This window comes from Centruroides vittatus, unplaced genomic scaffold (genome assembly GCF_030686945.1).
Source record: "Centruroides vittatus isolate TY-2023 unplaced genomic scaffold, ASM3068694v2 contig_329, whole genome shotgun sequence".
Lineage (NCBI taxonomy): Eukaryota > Metazoa > Arthropoda > Arachnida > Scorpiones > Buthidae > Centruroides > Centruroides vittatus.
The window spans coordinates 4,200,104-4,218,883 of record NW_027122113.1 but is presented as its reverse complement, the minus strand read 5'-3'; the positions used below and the strand labels follow the sequence as shown (position 1 = coordinate 4,218,883).

The 18,780-nt window shown below is 29.0% G+C and overlaps 2 protein-coding genes across 4 annotated transcripts in view; one reads left to right on the top strand and one right to left on the bottom strand.

The window, feature by feature from the left end:
• Vinc (vinculin) overlaps nt 1–11,697 on the top strand; it is a 34,807-nt gene extending 23,110 nt beyond the window's left edge. The window contains exons 12-23 of one of the 3 annotated variants that reach the window (XM_067268590.1): nt 82–230; nt 3,771–3,836; nt 3,925–4,036; nt 4,132–4,329; nt 4,403–4,494; nt 4,578–4,677; nt 4,758–4,882; nt 4,960–5,075; nt 5,158–5,281; nt 5,514–5,604; nt 5,732–5,770; nt 10,652–11,697. In XM_067268590.1, the coding sequence (XP_067124691.1) occupies nt 82–230; nt 3,771–3,836; nt 3,925–4,036; nt 4,132–4,329; nt 4,403–4,494; nt 4,578–4,677; nt 4,758–4,882; nt 4,960–5,075; nt 5,158–5,281; nt 5,514–5,604; nt 5,732–5,770; nt 10,652–10,821 (1,382 nt within the window). In that variant the 3' untranslated portion in view covers nt 10,822–11,697. Of the gene's footprint in view, nt 1–81; nt 231–3,770; nt 3,837–3,924; nt 4,037–4,131; nt 4,330–4,402; nt 4,495–4,577; nt 4,678–4,757; nt 4,883–4,959; nt 5,076–5,157; nt 5,282–5,513; nt 5,605–5,731; nt 5,771–10,651 lie in introns of those variants that run through there. The other 2 variants (XM_067268591.1, XM_067268592.1) reach the window with 2 other exon arrangements.
• LOC136973815 (uncharacterized) lies at nt 10–17,742 on the bottom strand. The gene is made up of 9 exons (XM_067268593.1): nt 17,463–17,742; nt 13,340–13,410; nt 13,007–13,235; nt 12,833–12,941; nt 12,707–12,761; nt 12,485–12,635; nt 12,131–12,418; nt 11,806–12,060; nt 10–174 (listed from the first exon to the last, which is right to left on the bottom strand). The coding sequence occupies exons 1-8, from the start codon at nt 17,593–17,595 to the stop codon at nt 11,813–11,815; spliced, it is 1,284 nt and encodes a 427-aa protein (XP_067124694.1). The 5' UTR covers nt 17,596–17,742; the 3' UTR covers nt 10–174; nt 11,806–11,812.
• Between the last annotated feature and the right edge of the window lie 1,038 nt (nt 17,743–18,780).

The following is an 18,780-nucleotide window of genomic DNA, read 5'->3' as shown; positions in this document are numbered from 1 at the left end:
TTATATATGTCGTTTGAGAAAAATATTTTTAATATTCTTACTTGTAACACAAAATAATAAAATAATACAAAATAATTACAGGAATTCCAAACAGAGAAGAAACTTTTCAAGAGAAAGCTCGAGCATTAGCTGATTATTCACAGAAACTGGCCAGAACTGCTTGTAGTGTTGCATCTGGAAGTACAGCAAACAAAAAAGTAGCCGAAGCTTTATTGGCATCTACTCATCAGGTTTGATCTTTAAATATTTTATATAAAATAAAGCAGTTGATTCTTAAATTTCAGACATTGTTGCTAATTATAATGGTTTTTACATTACAAAATGTTACTGCCTTAAAAATACTTTTATTAAGGAAAAAAATAGTTTTTTTCTTGTAGTTGTTATAAATTTGGATAAATAATCAAGATAACTTGTATTTTTTTTTTTTTTTCATTTAAGTTTTCTGAAATTTTTGAAAATCAACCAAATACTTAAATTTAATTTATCAGTTTATCTAAAAATTAACAAAATAAGAGATTGGAATGGAAACAATATTACTTTATACATTTTTGTAAGCATAATTTACATTAAAATAAAAACCAAAACTGAATTATAGTGTAAAAAACATATTACTTTAATATTAGGAATAGGCTTACAGGTGTTACCTACTTGCAAACAGGTTAGGTTCCAGACATTTTGCCCTAAGTAAGTACCCTAAGTAAAAACTAACCTAGAATGTACATTTGTACAGAATAATTATATATTGTTAGTGTTTGATACTTCAATATACTTAACAGAATACATCATGCTCATTTACCCACTGCTACTGCTTAGTAGCAGATGTCTCAAATGCATTTTTTTTTAATTTTATAATGTAAAGTTTGGTTTCCATTATAATAGAGAGACACTTCTTGCATAACCTCTACTGATAGATTTACTATTGTGTTTGTTTTTGAAGCAATAATTGTAAAAGTTTATAAAAATTTCAAACAATAATGATAAGCATTGATACTCGAATGTTACAAACTTCAATGCCACCTCACAAGTAGTGATGACACATCAGAATTCATGTAAAAATGAAAAATAAGTTATGCAATAGAAAAAATCAACATTAAGTATTAATTAAAAATTTATTATTTATTACTGCCCAAAGACTGACTTCAATGCTATCCCGTGAAAACTTCAGAACTTGCACAAAATTTAAATTTTGGACATACAATCAAATTGTTCATAAATTGAACATTTGTAAGTAAGGGAGCTTCTGTGTTTCATATTTAAATATGTATTTATGTACATAATTTGGCTTAAGAATGTTCTTAATATTAAAATAATTTTTTCAGTGCAGAAAATACAATTAAATAATAAAAGGATTGCTTTAATTTAAGAATATTAATAATTATTTTCTTTTATATTTGAATTGAATCAATATAATCAAGCTCCTTAATGATTTAAAATTTTATTATTACTAAAATTAAGAAAAATTAACAATTATTTGAAAATTTAGAATAGTACAGTGGAACCTTGCTTAACAAGCATAATTTGTTCCAGAGTCCTACTTGTAATGCGAAACACTCGTCAAGCGAAACAATTTTTCCTGTTGAAATTAATGTAAAATACAATAATGCGTTCCACACAGAAAAAATGCTCAAATGTTTTATGTATAATGTTTATTCAAAAAAAATTGTACAATATACACTGTTAAGGAGCATGAATCATCATCATCTTTCTTCTAGCACAGAATGAACCATCTTGGAATGAGAATTCGATTTGCATAAACGAAAGAAAAAATCACAGTTAATATGTTTCATAAACACTACAAACGATTACAAACCAAAATTCTTGGGTTATGTAAAGGCTATAATTAAATATTAGAAATTAATTAATTTGACTAGAGGTAGACAGTTATGTTTCCATCTCATATTAAATGTAATAATTATAAATACAGTCAAACCTGTTTTTATGCGGGGGATAGGGACCGCATTAAAAAAGACGCATTAAAAAAAATTGCACGAAACTTCACGAATGGCTGTAAAAAATAGTTTTCGCAACACAATTAAAAAATATTTTTTTTATGCGGTCAACAGGGACCGCATAAAAAAAGTCTCACATAGAAAATAACTCAAAACCGTACGAAATAGAATTTACTGACAACAGATGGCAGCACTTGACTGCATCGTCTGGTCTATTGTCTGTTTTACATATTTTTGTCCAGGTGGTGTTTTGTTGACTTAAAAAGTAAATTATTTCATTTTTCGCATATTCATGCAATAATATTACTATAACAAGTGCATTTATGCTATAATAAGTTTATTTAGCTATAAGAAGTCAACGTGAGACATGACGAATTGCACGAAACTAGTCGCCAACTATACCGCACAAATAAAAAATTGCACAAAAAAAACTGCATAAATTAAAAATTCGCATTAAAAAAATCGCACAAATAAAAATTGCACATAAAAAGAGCGCATAAAAACAGGTTTGACTGTAGTTAATTTTTAATTCACACATTTCTAAAATTTAATTTGAAATTGGTCATTAAATTTAATGACCCAAGAATTTGGCATATCATTTGGTGTGTTTATTATATAACAGGTTATGGTTGTTGATGTTTATAAGTAATATGTGTGAACACAAGTTTGGAAAAATATGTGATCACAAGCAACACTAAGATGCTAGTGGAACGAGTGCTAAACAGACTGATGGAACATGTCGCATGCTCAGAATTCGGGACTTCCCCTCTCTTCATCACTTGTTATGCAAAACATCACTCATTAAGCGAGGCAAAGTTTTACAATTTGTTTTGCTCGTTATGCAAAATACTCGTTGTGCAAGGTGCTCATTAAGCAAGGTTCCACTGTATCTTAACATGGAAATGCAAAAATCATTAATATCAATTTCAATAAAATTCAAAAAACAATAACACGTGTAAAAATATTTGTTATGTATTTCAACAAATTCACTTTGTCTGAATAGAATAAAGACATTAGTTGATATTCTTTAAATATTACATGCGGAAGTAGTTTCTTATGTACACTTAAGCACTTATAGAAAAATAATCATTACATTAAAAATAAAAATATTATTTTTTGATGTGGTAAATATATCAAAGAATATAACAAATATTTTTATATATTTTGCAATTTTTTTTTAGTTTTATTCTCATATTTAATATTAATATGGCTGCATCATCACAAGAACACAGTAGTAAACATTCAGCAAGTATTATTAAAAGGAGCATTAATTGATGTTTTTATTTTTTCTGATAAAATGAAGTCATCAAAATAAACAACAGATATTTTTATAATTTTTGTTATTGTTTTAAAATTGGTATAATAAATTGGTGTTTAAATTATAAACTATATTGAACATACACATGGCAGACCATCTTAATGTCAATTATGTTTATCAGTTCAGATATTTTGTTGACCATTCAAATCAGCCATAAAATTACAATTAAATTCTAACATTTAAAAAAATAACAGATATAATTCATTAATATACTGATATTGAATGATACTTTAAAATAAATGTTTCCATTCCAATCAAATTCATATTTAAATTATAAAATATTTCTGGCTAAAATAATTTGCATTATTGCATATTTTCCAATAGTTTAATACAAGTTTTGCAGATTTACATTTAGTTTATTGAATAAAGATTTTCTTTAAAAGTGATTTTATCTCATTATCCTAATATCTTAAGATAATTGATTTTTCCAAATAGTACTTATGTTACAAAATATCATTTGTATAAATAAATGAATAAATTTTATTTTGTCAATTTTGTTTCAGTTGGAAAGTCTTACACCACAGCTTGTAAGTGCAGGCCGAATTAGAATGTCTTATCCTGAAAATAAGGTAATATATTTATTTGTATTCATAAAAATGATTTATGCTGATTGTAATCAATTTATGAACAATTTATTTATAATAATTAATATTACAGGCTGCTGATGAACATTTTGAAAATTTAAGAAAGCAGTATTCTGAGACAATGCAAAAGATGCGCCAATTGGCAGATGAAGCTACAGACACCGTTAGCTTTATTAAAGCAACAGGTAACAAAATAAAATTTTATAAATTTTTAGTTTTGATTGTTTGATATAAGTTTATATTTTTATTTGCTAATTACAAATTATATTTTTAATTTTAGAGGATTGTATTAAACAACATACTAATTCATGTGAAGATGCCATTGTTCATCATGTCCCACAACTGATGGTAGATAACACTTCAAGTATTGCCCGTTTAGCAAATAGAGTTTTAATGGTTGCTAAACAAGAATCTGATAATTCAGAAGATCCGCACTTTGTTTCAAAAGTTAATATAGCTGCTGATCAACTTCAATCAAGTAATTTAACATTATGTTCATTGTACAATTCATTTTCAAATACAAAAATTTATTATTATTTGTTTTATTTCAGGTGTGACACCAATGGTGCAAGATGCAAAATCTGTTACATTGGACATGAATAATCAAATGGCCATATCACGTTGGAGAGATTCAAATAAGGCGGTAAATTATAAACTTTTTAATTAAATATTTATTTTTAAGAGATTTTATATAACAGAAAAGAAATAAAATATAATTTTCAATAGTTAATAACAGCTGTAGGTCAAGTAAGACAGGCTGTAACTGTGACACCAGAGGAACCACCTATACCACCTCCACCAGATATGAGTTCTCTTAATCTAGATGGTAAGTTAATATGTATTATAAATGCTAATAAAACAATAACATATTAAATTATTATAACTATTTAATTATTTTTGCATTAGTTGCTCCTCCACGTCCACCTCTACCTAATACTGAAGACTTAGCTCCTCCAAGACCACCACTGCCAGAAACAGATGATGAATTTGAAGCTCACTTTCCTTCTCCTCTTCCAAATCAACCCATCATGGTTTGATATTTGTTTTTACAAATATAAACATTTCTTTTCAATAACTTATTAAAATGTAAACAAAAATTGTTTTACAGTTAGCAGCACATGGTCTTCATCAGGAAGTAAAACAATGGTCTAGTAAAGATAATGAAATAATTGCAGCTGCCAAAAAGATGGCATTACTGATGGCTAAACTTAGTCAGCTAGTCAGGTAATACATTTTTATAAAATACATATTATCTAAAATTATTAATAATTTCTGACGTATGAATAATAATTAATTTATATATTAGAGGAGAAGGAGGATCTAAGAAAGATCTCATTGCCTGTGCTAAATCCATTGCTGAAGCTTCAGAAGAAGTAACTCGTTTGGCAAAAGAACTTGCACGCATGTGCACTGATAAACGAATGAGAACTGTAAGTGTATAGTTAAAAATATATTTAACATTTTTTAAATGTAAGTTCAGAACATTATGTAATTTATATTAATTTTTAATTGCTTTCTAAAAAGGAATAATTATTAGAGGTAGGTATGTGATTATGAAAGAGTTAAATCTCATCTATTTGAATGAAATTTCAGTAGTTTACTGTTTATATTTTAATAAATAATTAATTTTTTTCATTTAATAATAATGACAATTTTTTTCAGAATATTCTCCAAGTATGTGAAAGAATTCCTACTATTGGAACTCAACTACGCATCTTATCCACAGTGAAAGCAACAATGCTAGGAGCTCAAGGTAAAGTTGTATTACATTTGTAGTTTTATCTTTAAAGTTAAAAGAAAGACAATGGAAAAGAAAAAAAGATGTTGGCAGTTACTATTCATTTGTTATCTTATATATTAATGGCACATTTTTATTCCAGCACCTATAATTACTCCAGATGGGAGCCAAATTATTTGTGGTAATTAAAGTTTTAAATCTCTGCATTATGAAGTGCATTGTGCATCTGTTCATATGCATGATTTGCTTTTCATTGATAGTAGGATGAGAAATAGTTTTTATTTCAATTTAATTTCATGTTTGTAATATCATAAAAGATGGTTATGTATTGGAATTAACTCAACTAAAATAGGATACTTGGCTAATTCTTTCTTTTTGATGAAATTCCAAATTTGAACACATTATCATTCTTAACTATATGATAAACTATTTTCATATTTGCAATATCATGTTAGTGAGGTCAAATACACCAAATTCCATTTTACAGATTTTTTTACATGATTTTGATTTAACACAGTCTGGAAAAATAATTATCTTTTAACATGATTTGTTTTGATCTAATACATTTCAATAAATTTGCATTTTTAAAAATCTCCATTTGAAATCTCCTAAGAAAAAATATTTACTTTCTTTTTAAAAAAGAGAAAATTTCTAGGAGAGAGAACTTTTAAAACTTGCATTTAAGGTTGCTATACATGTTCAAGTAAATTAAGATTTGGCTGTTTTTTTAGGACTTATTTAAACTTATATAGTGACAATCAATCTTTTACCCCATTTAATTTAATTTGAAGCTTAACAAATTGTTTGTATGATTGCATTTCTTCTGATTTCTTTCAATACAGAACAGTTTTTGTATAGCATTTAGCCAAGGCTGTTGAGAGTGTGTATGAGCCCAGGATTGAGCTGGATCTTTTTGTCTCTTAGTGGGTTTCCTTTAACCATTTATTTGTTGAACAAATAAAATACATAGAAAGTTTCTTTTTTAATAAAAAGCAGTCTAAAAAATTTTATTTTCTGTCAGTAAAAATAATGTTAATCTTACTGTGTGTTCAAGTAGGAACAGGCCTTAGTTTCCTCTGAGCCAAAGTAAAATTTCAGCTCTCTTCCTTTTGATATTTGTTGTATTTTAACGTTTAATTGAAAAATAAGACAAAAATGAAAATAAAAATAAAATATGTCTAATAATATAAATTTATTAAAATTTGCTGATAATTAAGTTACAATTGTCCCTCCTCAGACTTTTTAAATAAAATTTCAGAGCGGCCGGATGGCTGAGCGGTCAAGGTTAGCAGCCTGCCACCCTGGGGGACCCGGGATCGAATCCGGACGGGTCGAAAAATCCCCAGGAATTTTTCGGGGGTGGTCCGTTCGGATATGTCGGTCCCCCGGCTGCCCCATTGTGGGCCTGGCCAAACCCATAATGGGCTTGCTGTATGAGGCCCTCTTAGTGCCCACTGGACGGAAAGAATTACAAAAAAAAAATAAATAAATAAAAAAAAATAAAATTTCAATTTTAGTTAATAACATTCTATTATATTGATTCATTCCAGGCCTGAAAAACTAATTAAAATATAAAAATGATTCATTTATTGTATTATGTGGACAGTATTTTTTTTTCACACACATTTTTTGGGAATTATCTCCCATGGAAAAACAGAATTGGGTATACATTGTTTGCAAATGTGAAAATTAGTGTAATAGCTTATTATATAAAATACTAATTCATATGTTTATTTTAAATAAAAAACTACATGACTATATTTTAAATAAATGTAATAGCTTTCTTTGGGTAAATATTATCATAGCAAATTATGCTGTCATAAAATATCAAAATTTTTCATCACAGTAATTATCAAAGAGATGGTTATTTTTTAAATATTTTAAAAGATTTTCCTTATTCTTTTCAGTTAATGTTACCTATGGTTCCAAAATGGCAGCTTGTCCCTGATTCCAGCAAATACAAGAAAGGAAACAGTGGGGATGCACATTCTAATCTAACCTAATCTATTCTAATAAATTACCATAATTATTACCAACAAAATTATTAGAATAGGTTAGGTTAGAACAAGCATCCCCACTGTTTCCTTTCTTCTATTTGCTGGAAACACAGACGAGCCGCCATTTTGGAACCATAGGTAACATTAACCTTCTTTTCAATATAATTAAATGATTACTTTTCAATATCTGAAAGGAAATCTAGATTTTTAATTTTTGTTCATTGAAAATCATTTCCACTTCAAATTATGACAAATCAATACACTTCTCAATTCTTTGTAGAAAGAACCAAGTATCTATTTAACTTGGGTGAAATGTATCTAAATATTCTGCATGTTGCATGCAAATGAGATTGTATAATAAATGAAAATACACTAATTTTGTTGTGTATTTTATAGAACATGATAAATTATCATATTTTCTTGTGTACCTTAGCAATTCTTTTCCTAAAATGTAATTTTCTAAAAAATTTGAATATTTTTTTTTATAATTTTTACATCATTCTGTGTTAGATTTATAGCACACACAATATGCAAAATTCAAATTTTAGAAATAGCAAACCTCAAAAATAAAACATTCTTGAGTACTTAGCATCATAATAAACAGATAAAACAGAATTCTTATCTCTGGAAACTAAAATTTATTTATTTAGAGAAACATTTCTGTTCTTTTAAACAGCTTCATTTGAAACAAAATCCAGTTCATTCTTCAAAAAGATCTGTTCTGTTCTGTTCAATTTTAACAGATTTAGGAAGATATGAGTTTATATTTAAAATTTTTAAATATTAGAATCTTATACAAATATGAATATACATTAACCCAACTTTTGATTTGGAATTAAGTTTTTAAACTGTTTGATTGATATTTTTAAGAACAAATTGGATTTTCTTCCAAATGTACAGCTGAAACTGTTCTGTGAAAGAATAAAAATATTTCTTTAAATAAATAAATTTTGATTTTCTGAAATAAGCATTTTGATTTTTGTTATAGAATAAATCCTTTCCTGAACATATATTCCCACTTGTATATTTATTTTTCTTGATGTAATAAAATTTAATTCAAAGTTTTTCAATTTTTATTAATTGCTGTTAACAGCAGGCAATATGTCTCTGTAGTCAAACTTCTTGAATCATTAATTGACTTAAATAGTTTAATTCTAATCTGGAAATTCTTGAAACATATAATAACTGATAAATTTACTTCAGAAACATAATTTACCACTCATAGTAAATTTATTGAGCTAAAAACCTAGTATTGATAGTTAAGAGAATAATTATACATACAACAAGCAATTATTTGTGACAACGTCACAATGCCAGGCTGCAATTTTTAATCATATTTTTAATTTATTTAATTTCAGATAAATGCTCTCCATCTCAAATTAGTAGTGGCTTGCCCCTGTACATCATACTTTCCTTTTAACAACAGAGTTGTGCCAATCATCTATCTAACACCTTTCAGGGAAAAATTTTGAATTGAAATAGCATAACTTCTGGTTTTCATTGGAAGCTTGTATATAAATAATTGGAGTCTTTTGCTCCTAAGCTTTCCATATCTGGTCTCATCTGTCATTTATATAACTCTGTTCTTGAGATTAAGGAAAGACTGGTGGATGGCAGTGGAAATTTATAGGTCGACAATTTTTTTAAATTGCAGCCCAATAAAACAATATCTATTATTAAATTATATAATTCATTATTAAAAGAAAAGAATATCAATATAACAGCAGTGATTCAAGTGAAATTCCCTGATATTACATCAATAAAAAAGTTGACCAAGTAATTTTGCTAAAAATATGTTGATCAATAGCCAGATAAAATAAATCTTTCAGACAAATGGATAGGAAATTATGAATTTATAGTCATTAACTAGACTTACAATTTTTTATAAAAATATTATATCAGTGAATATATTAAGCTGCATACTGATAATAATAGATATTTGCAGCATTCATAATTATAATGAATAATTTATTTAATTTTTATTGAAGTACATAAAATAATTCTGTTTTCAATAATAATATATTTAAATTTGATATTGCAATATCCTTTGTAATTAATTATAAAAAGATTGATTGTATAATTTCATAACATGGTATTAACTGTAAGCACAAACAGAATTTTGAAATATTTTAAGTTAAATAACAAATACTATGCTGCCTCTGATTTTCAATTTATAAATTGATTTAGCACATTATCCATAAATTTTATAATTAAATTATTATTATTAATTCTGCCTTATTATTCCAAAATATAATTAATCATTTACAAATTATTGCTAATATAGAACACTTGAAAATATGATCTCTCTTGAATCATATACTAAATACCATATTTACTTGCATATAAGATCTTGCATATAGAACAAGGTGTGACTTTAAAGATCAAAATAAAGAAAATTAGATTTATTAATACAATTCTAATTTTATATCAAATTCATGTAAATGCACACATTGTCCTGCAAAAATTACTGGCATTTTGAACTTTAAGAAAAAATCTTGTAAAATCGACAACATAATTTGTTCATGTAAAGCTGGACAATCCGGAACCATTTTTGTCTATTCTTAACAGTTGAATCCACTCTCCGTCAATTACACTTATGAGTTTCTCCAAATTCTGATTTCCGAATAATCATGTTTTCACCTGGGAATAAATTTAAACTTATATCAGGCTCCTGTGCAATTTTGAAATTTCAATTTGGAATTTAATTCAAAAGCTTTGCTTTTCCTATTGCTATTCATCTTTAATCTTGACAATACACAAGAACGATTCAAACAACCCAGATAAAATACTTTTGTTTTTAAACACCATAGGGTGAGCATCCGATAAAAAATGCAAATACACTGTTCTCAAAAATTATTGCAAAAACGCAAAGAATTTTTTGCATGCACAGGATGACCTAGGTTTTTGAAGCAGTGTAAAATGAATTAAAACCTCACCTTATATGTGAATAAATATGGTAATTTATTAGAAAATGTGTTCAGAATTAATTATATAAAAAAATTCATTATGTGAAAAAAAGTTTTAAATTAATTAATTATAACTATAAAAATCTCTTTCACTGATAGGAACTGAAGAAGATCAAGAGGCCACAGATATGTTAGTTGGCAATGCTCAAAACCTCATGCAGTCAGTAAAAGAAACAGTTCGAGCTTGTGAAGCAGCATCTATTAAAATCCGTACTGATTCTGGAATCAGAGTACGCTGGGTCCGTAAACAACCTTGGTATCAATATTAATGAAAAACATATCTTGAACAAATCAAAAACTTTATAAACGTTAAAAGAATAATGTAAATTGATTATGATATTAGAGGATGCTTCTATAAAATTTTAATATGGAATTTAACTAAAAACATTATATCAGTATAACTGACTTAAAAATTGTTATCAGCTGAAAAATAATTATGTAACTCAGAATTGAATATGGCTGTGACAGTGAATAATGCCAAAAGTGGTTGTGGTTTTAATGTCTTTATTTACAATCTGCTTATTGATTTATTTACATATTCAATATTTTGACTCAGCATTTATATATTTGCTTTATACATATTTTTTCTTTAAAATTAATTTATAATTATATTATTTTTGCCAATAAATCTTGTGCCATCTTTTATTATAATTTTTTAAATCAAATTGCCATTGATTATGAACTCTGTAATTTTATCATTATCATTTAGAAAAGTGTAATTATTATTTATTTGTTTCAGACAATTAAAATGATTCATTACTATTTTTAAATCATAATATTTTTTCAAATTCTAATCAGAATCTATGAAGTGCAATATATATTATAATTGTTTAAAATTTTGATTAAAAATATAAATGAAAATTAAATTTAATACTGGTATTGAGATAATCTGTAAGATATATACATTTTTTTTTATTATGCTTTTAAATAGGATATGTAAAAATATGAAAAATTTGAAATTATATACATCTTCCAAGACTACTGTTGAGTTTTAAAATATCAAAAATCTGTATATTGTTTTTGTTTTTATTTGCATTTGTTATTAATTATATGAATTTGTGATGTTTATTTATGGTGCTAACAATTTGGTGAAAGAAACTATTAAAAATTGGTTACAATTTCAATAAACAGTAATTATATTCATGCTTTAATGTAATATTTATTTATGAGACAAATATATAATAATTAAAAAGATTTCTACAACTACAATAATATAAAATTATAAGATTTACGAATAAAAATGTTTTACATACCTCTATCTCAATAATTAGAACTTGAAGGATTATCTTCATATGTTTGCATACAAAAATCAAATAGCTCATAAATTTCTAAATAATTGCAGTTTTCATTATTATGTGGATTATTCTGCATTAATGAAGTAAGTGTATAATACTGATTGTTTTCCTCTTCTACTTTGAAATTGTTGTGATGAAATAATTTATCATCATTTTTTTCCACTATCATCTGTGGGTCTATGTTCAAATAAGCTGGGTAGTTTTCCTTTTCATCTACAATAAACTGATATTAAAATCTAAAAATAAATCTAAATTAATTAAGAAAGAAGTATTAAATTTCTACCTTCATTTGAAAAATGTAAGCACTTTTTTATTCTATGATAGCCTATTCCTGATATAACTGGATCATATTCTTTTTCATTATGCATATGTAAATTTTGTTTGGGTGATATATTTGGATATTTATTTTGCATTGCTAAAATTTTTGATGATTGATTACTCTGATCTAAGTTAATATTAATATCTGTAAGCTTATCTTCATTGATAGTTTTATTTTGTGAAATACAGTTGGATTGTTGTAAATAATTTATTAATATCACAGCTGTTAAAATATCTGATTGTGCTAAGACACCTACAAATAGTTTTTCTATAAGTAAAGTCCAAATGAAATGAAATAATCTCAATCATAATTCATTACCTCTTTCCCTTAGATTAATACCTGGCATAATCCATTCTTTTGGTGTGCAAGCAGTATTTAAAGCCCAATATGAACATTTTTGTTTATAATTGCCATTACATATTTTCATTTTAAAAAACCATTTTTGAAATATTGCATGTCTAACAGAACTCTGTACAGAACAAGTGAAAATATTAAATATTTTTTTATTAAAGAAAAAACTTAAATATTTAAGATTTTTACCTTCCAGCTGTTAACTGCATTTTTATTCATAAATAGGAAATAAGGATATCTCTTTCTGTTAAAATATTTTTAAATTTAAATTTTTAAAATTTTGCTGTTATCATATATTTTTAGTAATACACTTACTGTAGTGCAGAATAAATTTGCTGCACTGGAAGAATGCCTTCAGGACTGTTATATAAGACATCAGCCACTAACGCTACTAATTTCTTTTTAGGTTTTATTAATTTAGTACCTGAAGTATTAAAATAAAAAGTCAAAACAAATGCCAGGTTCAGTAAGAGTATTGAAAAAAATTACCTTCAGGGAGAAGACAATTAATAGTTTGATTTTCTTGATTTAATCGACAAACATAGCATGTAGCATTATATCGTAGTCTGTTTTTCTTTCCATTATACTTTTTTCCATCATCTACAGATTGATAAGTTTGCTGTGCAAGTTGATTTGGTTTAAATATATAAAACTGTGGGTCAGGTAATATATTTTTGATGTAAATTTCATTTTTCATAAACAGACTTTTTTCATCTTTCTGAAATAATTGAAAATTTTACAAAATAAATGTATCACTTTATTTTATAAATAAAGTTTTGAAACTATAAATTAATTATTTAACATAAATGATACAAATTTTACCTCATTTATTTCTATATTTACTTCCGGAAATCTAAAATTTTTCCTTTTATTTCCCAGTTTTTTCCCACATGCTTCAGGTACAATATGAATAACGATAAGAAAAATTATTTGCATATATAAAATATTAGATATATATAAACTTCATTGTTCTATTTCAAAGAATTTAATGTTAATTTATAATCATATTAACACTTAATCATCCAAAATATTAGGAATTTCAGCTTGAGATCAATACTCAAGCTTTGGTAAAAATAAATTTTCTTTGAAAGTACAATTAATAATACTTGAAATTGTTAAGATTTAAAAGAACAATTTTTAAAATAAAATGTTTTAATTGGTTTTTTGATCATTAATATACGATGTAAATTCGATATTATTCTGGAAATTTGAATCCAAGATTCATTTTAATAAATAAACCAATATACAGTATGATAAGAACCATATAAGATTAATTACAATATTTCATCTGTTTAATGTATCAGTTTACTGATAAAGTTGTGCAATTATACCATATTGAAATGCAATTACACAATTATGTAATCATGGTTAATTATTATTAATGTCTGTTTTATTAGTAAGGATGTACTGTGCTGTACCTACTGTACTTGAAACAGAGTAGACTAATTATGGTTTTAACGTAAATAATACGAGTCTCAGACAGGTTTCTCTGCAGAGACTCGTATTTTCTGACATTGCCAGATGGTAAAACTAACTTATAACATAATTCTAATCAAAAACTAATATTTTATAATTTAAATATAAAACAATATATTTTTACAATTTTTTGTAAAATTGTCATCAGTAGTTTTCTAAAATTAATTTCTAGTATTCTAGTAAATCGTCCTACTGTTCTGGATACCCAGGATCGAATCCGGACCAGTCAAAAACGCCCCAGGAATTTTTGGAGGTAGTCAGTGCGGATATGGCGGCCCCTTCTCTCACCACCGAGCGCACCACTGTGAGCCTGAGCCTGGCCGAATCCATAATGGGCTTGCTAAAAACTCTTTTCGTCCTGTAGGCATAAAGGCCATTTTTGGCTCTCTTTGTGCCCACAGGGCAGAAAGAGTTTTTTAAAAAAGTAGATCGACCTCTTATTTTTATTTGAATTTGTGGCTCTCAGATGCAGTGGTATAACCAAAAGGGGCCTTCTACACCTGTTCCAGTGACGCGTTATAGGTTCATGGGACCAAGCAAATTTGAATTAGGGAGTCCCATGTTCAGTGATTTCAGACATTTTTCTTCGAGGGAATTTTTTTGGGAAAATATTTTTTTATAAAGGATTGGTTTGGAGGCTCCCAACAAAGGACAATTGCCCTTTTGCCCAAAGGATAACGCGCCACGGCTGTTCTAAAGACACATTATTATATTTCGAAATCTATTATTATTTAAACATTCGAAATACTACGAAACAGAACATTATATCGTACTAAAAATACAAACGCATTTTATGAAATGATTTTCTATAATGAATTATTTATCAAATACAATTCAAAACATAAATACACCCAGGACAAATCAATTCAATATAGTCAGAGTTGTAATTACGCGTTTCTCAAACGAATTCCAGAACACTTTTACCTATTAAATTTTCATTTATGCCTATCTATTCTATTGTCAAATATGGACGAATTGACAGGCAACTGGCAAGCAATTTAAATAATACCTCTCTTTTGACGGCCGGATGGCCGAGCGGTAAAGGTGGCAGCCTACCGCTCTGGGGGAATCATATCTTCAAACCAGCGGCGCCCGCAGACTATGAAAAAGGGAGGAGGCACAAACTATAAAAAAGGGCCTCGTACATTATGCAAGAAACTTCAAACTGATTCAATGTCGGATCAGCGCTCCTAAGGTGGCACTGGTTATACTCGGGGCTAACTTAGCCTTGAAAACAAACAAACAAAACAAAAAAAAAAAAAATAAAATGGAGATTTGGTCAACATACAACAAAGTTGCTCATTAGTTTCTTTTATATTTGTAGAATAGGCTAGAAGTCACGAATTTTCTGTTGTTTGGAGCCCACTTGGGGATTAGGAAAAAGGCGATCGAGACGAAAAGGAGTGGGCACGTCACGTGCCGCACGTGCCTCAATGTACGGGTACCCCTGCTTCACACACAACTAATTTTAAGTTAACAACTCATTAAAGAATAACATCAGATATTGCAAATAAGACTGACAATAACTTAATTGAAAATAAATTAACACTAAATAATGTATCTTAACATAAAGATAAAATAAGTTACGTTTAAAATAATTTTAACTCATTAAAATATTGAAAACTTATATGATAACTAATTCAGAAAGCGATTCTAAGAGATGAATGTATTAAGGTAAGAGGCTGGCGGACTGAACGGAATAAGCAAATTCAGCGACATATCGAGCGGAATTAAGAGCAAAAGAGAGTGAAAGTATTTAAACAAGGTTTTTCCGATATGAATAACATCCACGAAAAAATAGTGGTAATTAGCTGGGAAATTTATTAGAAGAGGATACTGTAAATTATCTTTCTTCTCAGGTTATGTCTGCATTAGTTGTTTTTTAATTAATAAATAAACTAATAAAACTAAAACCAATAAGAAAAAATTAACGCAAATGACAGTGCGCCCCTCAAAAAAGCAACTTCTGTTAATAAGTGAAGTACAGATTTCAACAGCTGGACATCTGGATTAATGACCTCGACAGATTCGAGGCGACGGGCGGGAATGTTGCTTCCTCAAGAATGCGAGACGAATTTCCACCCACGTGAATCGTTCTCCCCGCCCGGACGATTCACGTGGTAACGACGAGTAGCACAGGAGGAAATACACCTGCATTATAAGTTATGAAACAATTGAAACAATTAATGCGCAAGGACATTGTCATAGTGAATGAATATTTAACCAAGGGCATAACGGTACTTTCAAAACCTCTACCCAGGGCCGGCCATCGGGGGGGTGCGGCGGATGCTACGCACCGGGGCCCCGCGATTGAGGGGGCCCCAACATTATCAAGAATGCAGTATTTTTAGTAATTTTTCTGAAGTAATTAATGTATTAGCAAGAACAAAATCACGCTTTAAATAAACATGCATTAATATATGTTCGTGTTTGTAAATTTTTTTATTTTAGAAAAACATTTGGGCCCAAATAGTTTCTTGCACCCGGGCCCCTTTATCGAGAAGGCCGGCCCTGCCTCTACCCCCCGATCCCTGCATACTTTTAACTATTCCCTAAAATAAAGTTAAAAAGTCGTAGGTTCAGAATGGGTCGAAAACCCCAGACATTTCTGAGTGTTATCCGTCCGGATTTGTCGTGCCCCGTTCCTCACCACTCTGCCACCCCATTGGGCCCAGCCAAATCCTTAATGAGCTTGTTAAAAAGGCTCTTTTAGTGCCTACAGGACGGAAAGCGTTACACAAAAAAAAAATCTAAGAAAAAACCTATAAATTTACTAGTTACGTTTTACTGATTAAAAGGAACTGTAATTATTAGATTCGATTAATTTATAGTTTTCATTATTATTATTTTACTCTTTCCGTCAAGGCACTAAGAGGGCCACTAAAAAGGTCTTCTTAATGCTTTAGGCTCATCGCGGGTTTGACCAAATCTACAATGGAGTGACCGAGTGGTAAGGGACGGGCCTCATATATTCTTTTTTTTTTTTTTTTTTTTTAACTCTCCGCCCTGTGGGCACTAAGAGGGCCTCTTTTAGTAGGCCCATTATGGGTTCGGCCAGGCCCACAATGGGGCGACCGGGTGGTGAGGGACGGGGCCCGACATATCCGAACGGACCACCCCCCGAAAAATTCCTGGGGATTATTCGACCCGTTCGGATTCGATCCCGGGTCCCCAGAGCGGTAGGCTGCCACCTTTACCGCTCGGCCATCCGGCCGTCGGCCTCATATATTCAAGACGGGTTGAGAAACCCCCGAAAATGTCCTGAGATTTCTCAACCCGTCGTTCTCGGATCCCCAGAGTGATAGGCTAATTTACCATCCCGTCGAATGTAAGTTTTTATTTGATAAAGTGATTTATGTGGATTTATAAGATTCAATATCACATATATATTCAAAGTACTCGACAATATATTTCTGATACTGAATCGTTAGTATGTATTAATTTAATTAAATGTATCAAATATACTCACAATAAATAAAATCAGGCACTTGGCTTTTTTCGTCTTCCAATAAAAGATTTTTATTCATTAACTCGTGCAAGTCATTCCAATCGATAATTATTTCATTATTTGAAAATATAAAAGACGAATCTGTCGAAATCATCTTAATGATTTTAGAATGGAAATATTTTAAAAAAAGTAAAATCCACTACAAGAAATTAGCCGAAGATTTTTAAATCATGCAATGACACGTGATTGCAAGAACCAATAAGATTAATTTTGAAATGAAAATTATCGTCTGCTGACACAATTTCACCGATAGCAGCGCCAAAATAAGTTATCGTCTGCTAATATATATTTTACATTAGATTTCATATCTTATAGCACAATATTTTTCATATAAATTAATTATTAATATTTATTATTATTAATATAATTTAATAAAATACTATTAAAATAATACATATATTTTTGTTTAACTCTTTCCGTCCTGTGGGCAGTAAGAGGTCTTCTTATTCGACCAGGCCCAGCCACAATGGGGCAGCCGGGTGGTGAGAGAGGGAGCCCGACATATCCTAACAGACCAACTCTCAGAAAATTCCAGGGGATTTCTCGACCCGTTCGGATTCGATCCCGGATCCCCCAGAGCGGTAGGCTGCCACCTTGACCGCTCTGGGCTCAATTTTGCTTTATAGGTAACATTGTTTTCAAGAATTCAATATGTAATTCCGACTTTTTTCACCGTGAATTCATAAGTGAAAATATTCATTCTACAGAAGCTGTAGTTTCTGGCCAACAAAGGGTTAATTCTATCTAATTTAAATATTGGCATTCAAAATATTTTTCGTGCATTTTATTAATGTTTTGACCATCTGTCAGTTACACCATTTATTGCTTTCTCCTAGTGTTTGGTTATTATTGTCTTTATTGTGCCAATTGTACTTTAATTTGTATTTTGTGGTGGGAATCACAATGCTGAAGAATTTGTTCCATTCTGCCGGCGTCCCATCAAATCCCTTTGTCAGGGTTGGCTGGTGGTGGAGCTGAACGGTGCGACCGCACGAGGCCAAACTCTTGCGAAGTTTAAAAATTGATCATTTTTAACTTTATTCGCTAATTTAACTAATTTTTATTAATCTATTTAACGGGTCATAAGTTTATCATTAAAATATTACTTTGTTGTTTGAAACTTCGCATGAATTTATTAGTTAATTAGCGTGGGAAATATATCTAGTTTTTTTCGAGTTGTTTACAAAAAAGGAAGACACATTCGATACCTTTTACAAAAAGGGAAAATCAATTTCCTTTCAAAAGAGTCTATTTCTTATCTGAATCAAACTATCTGGCT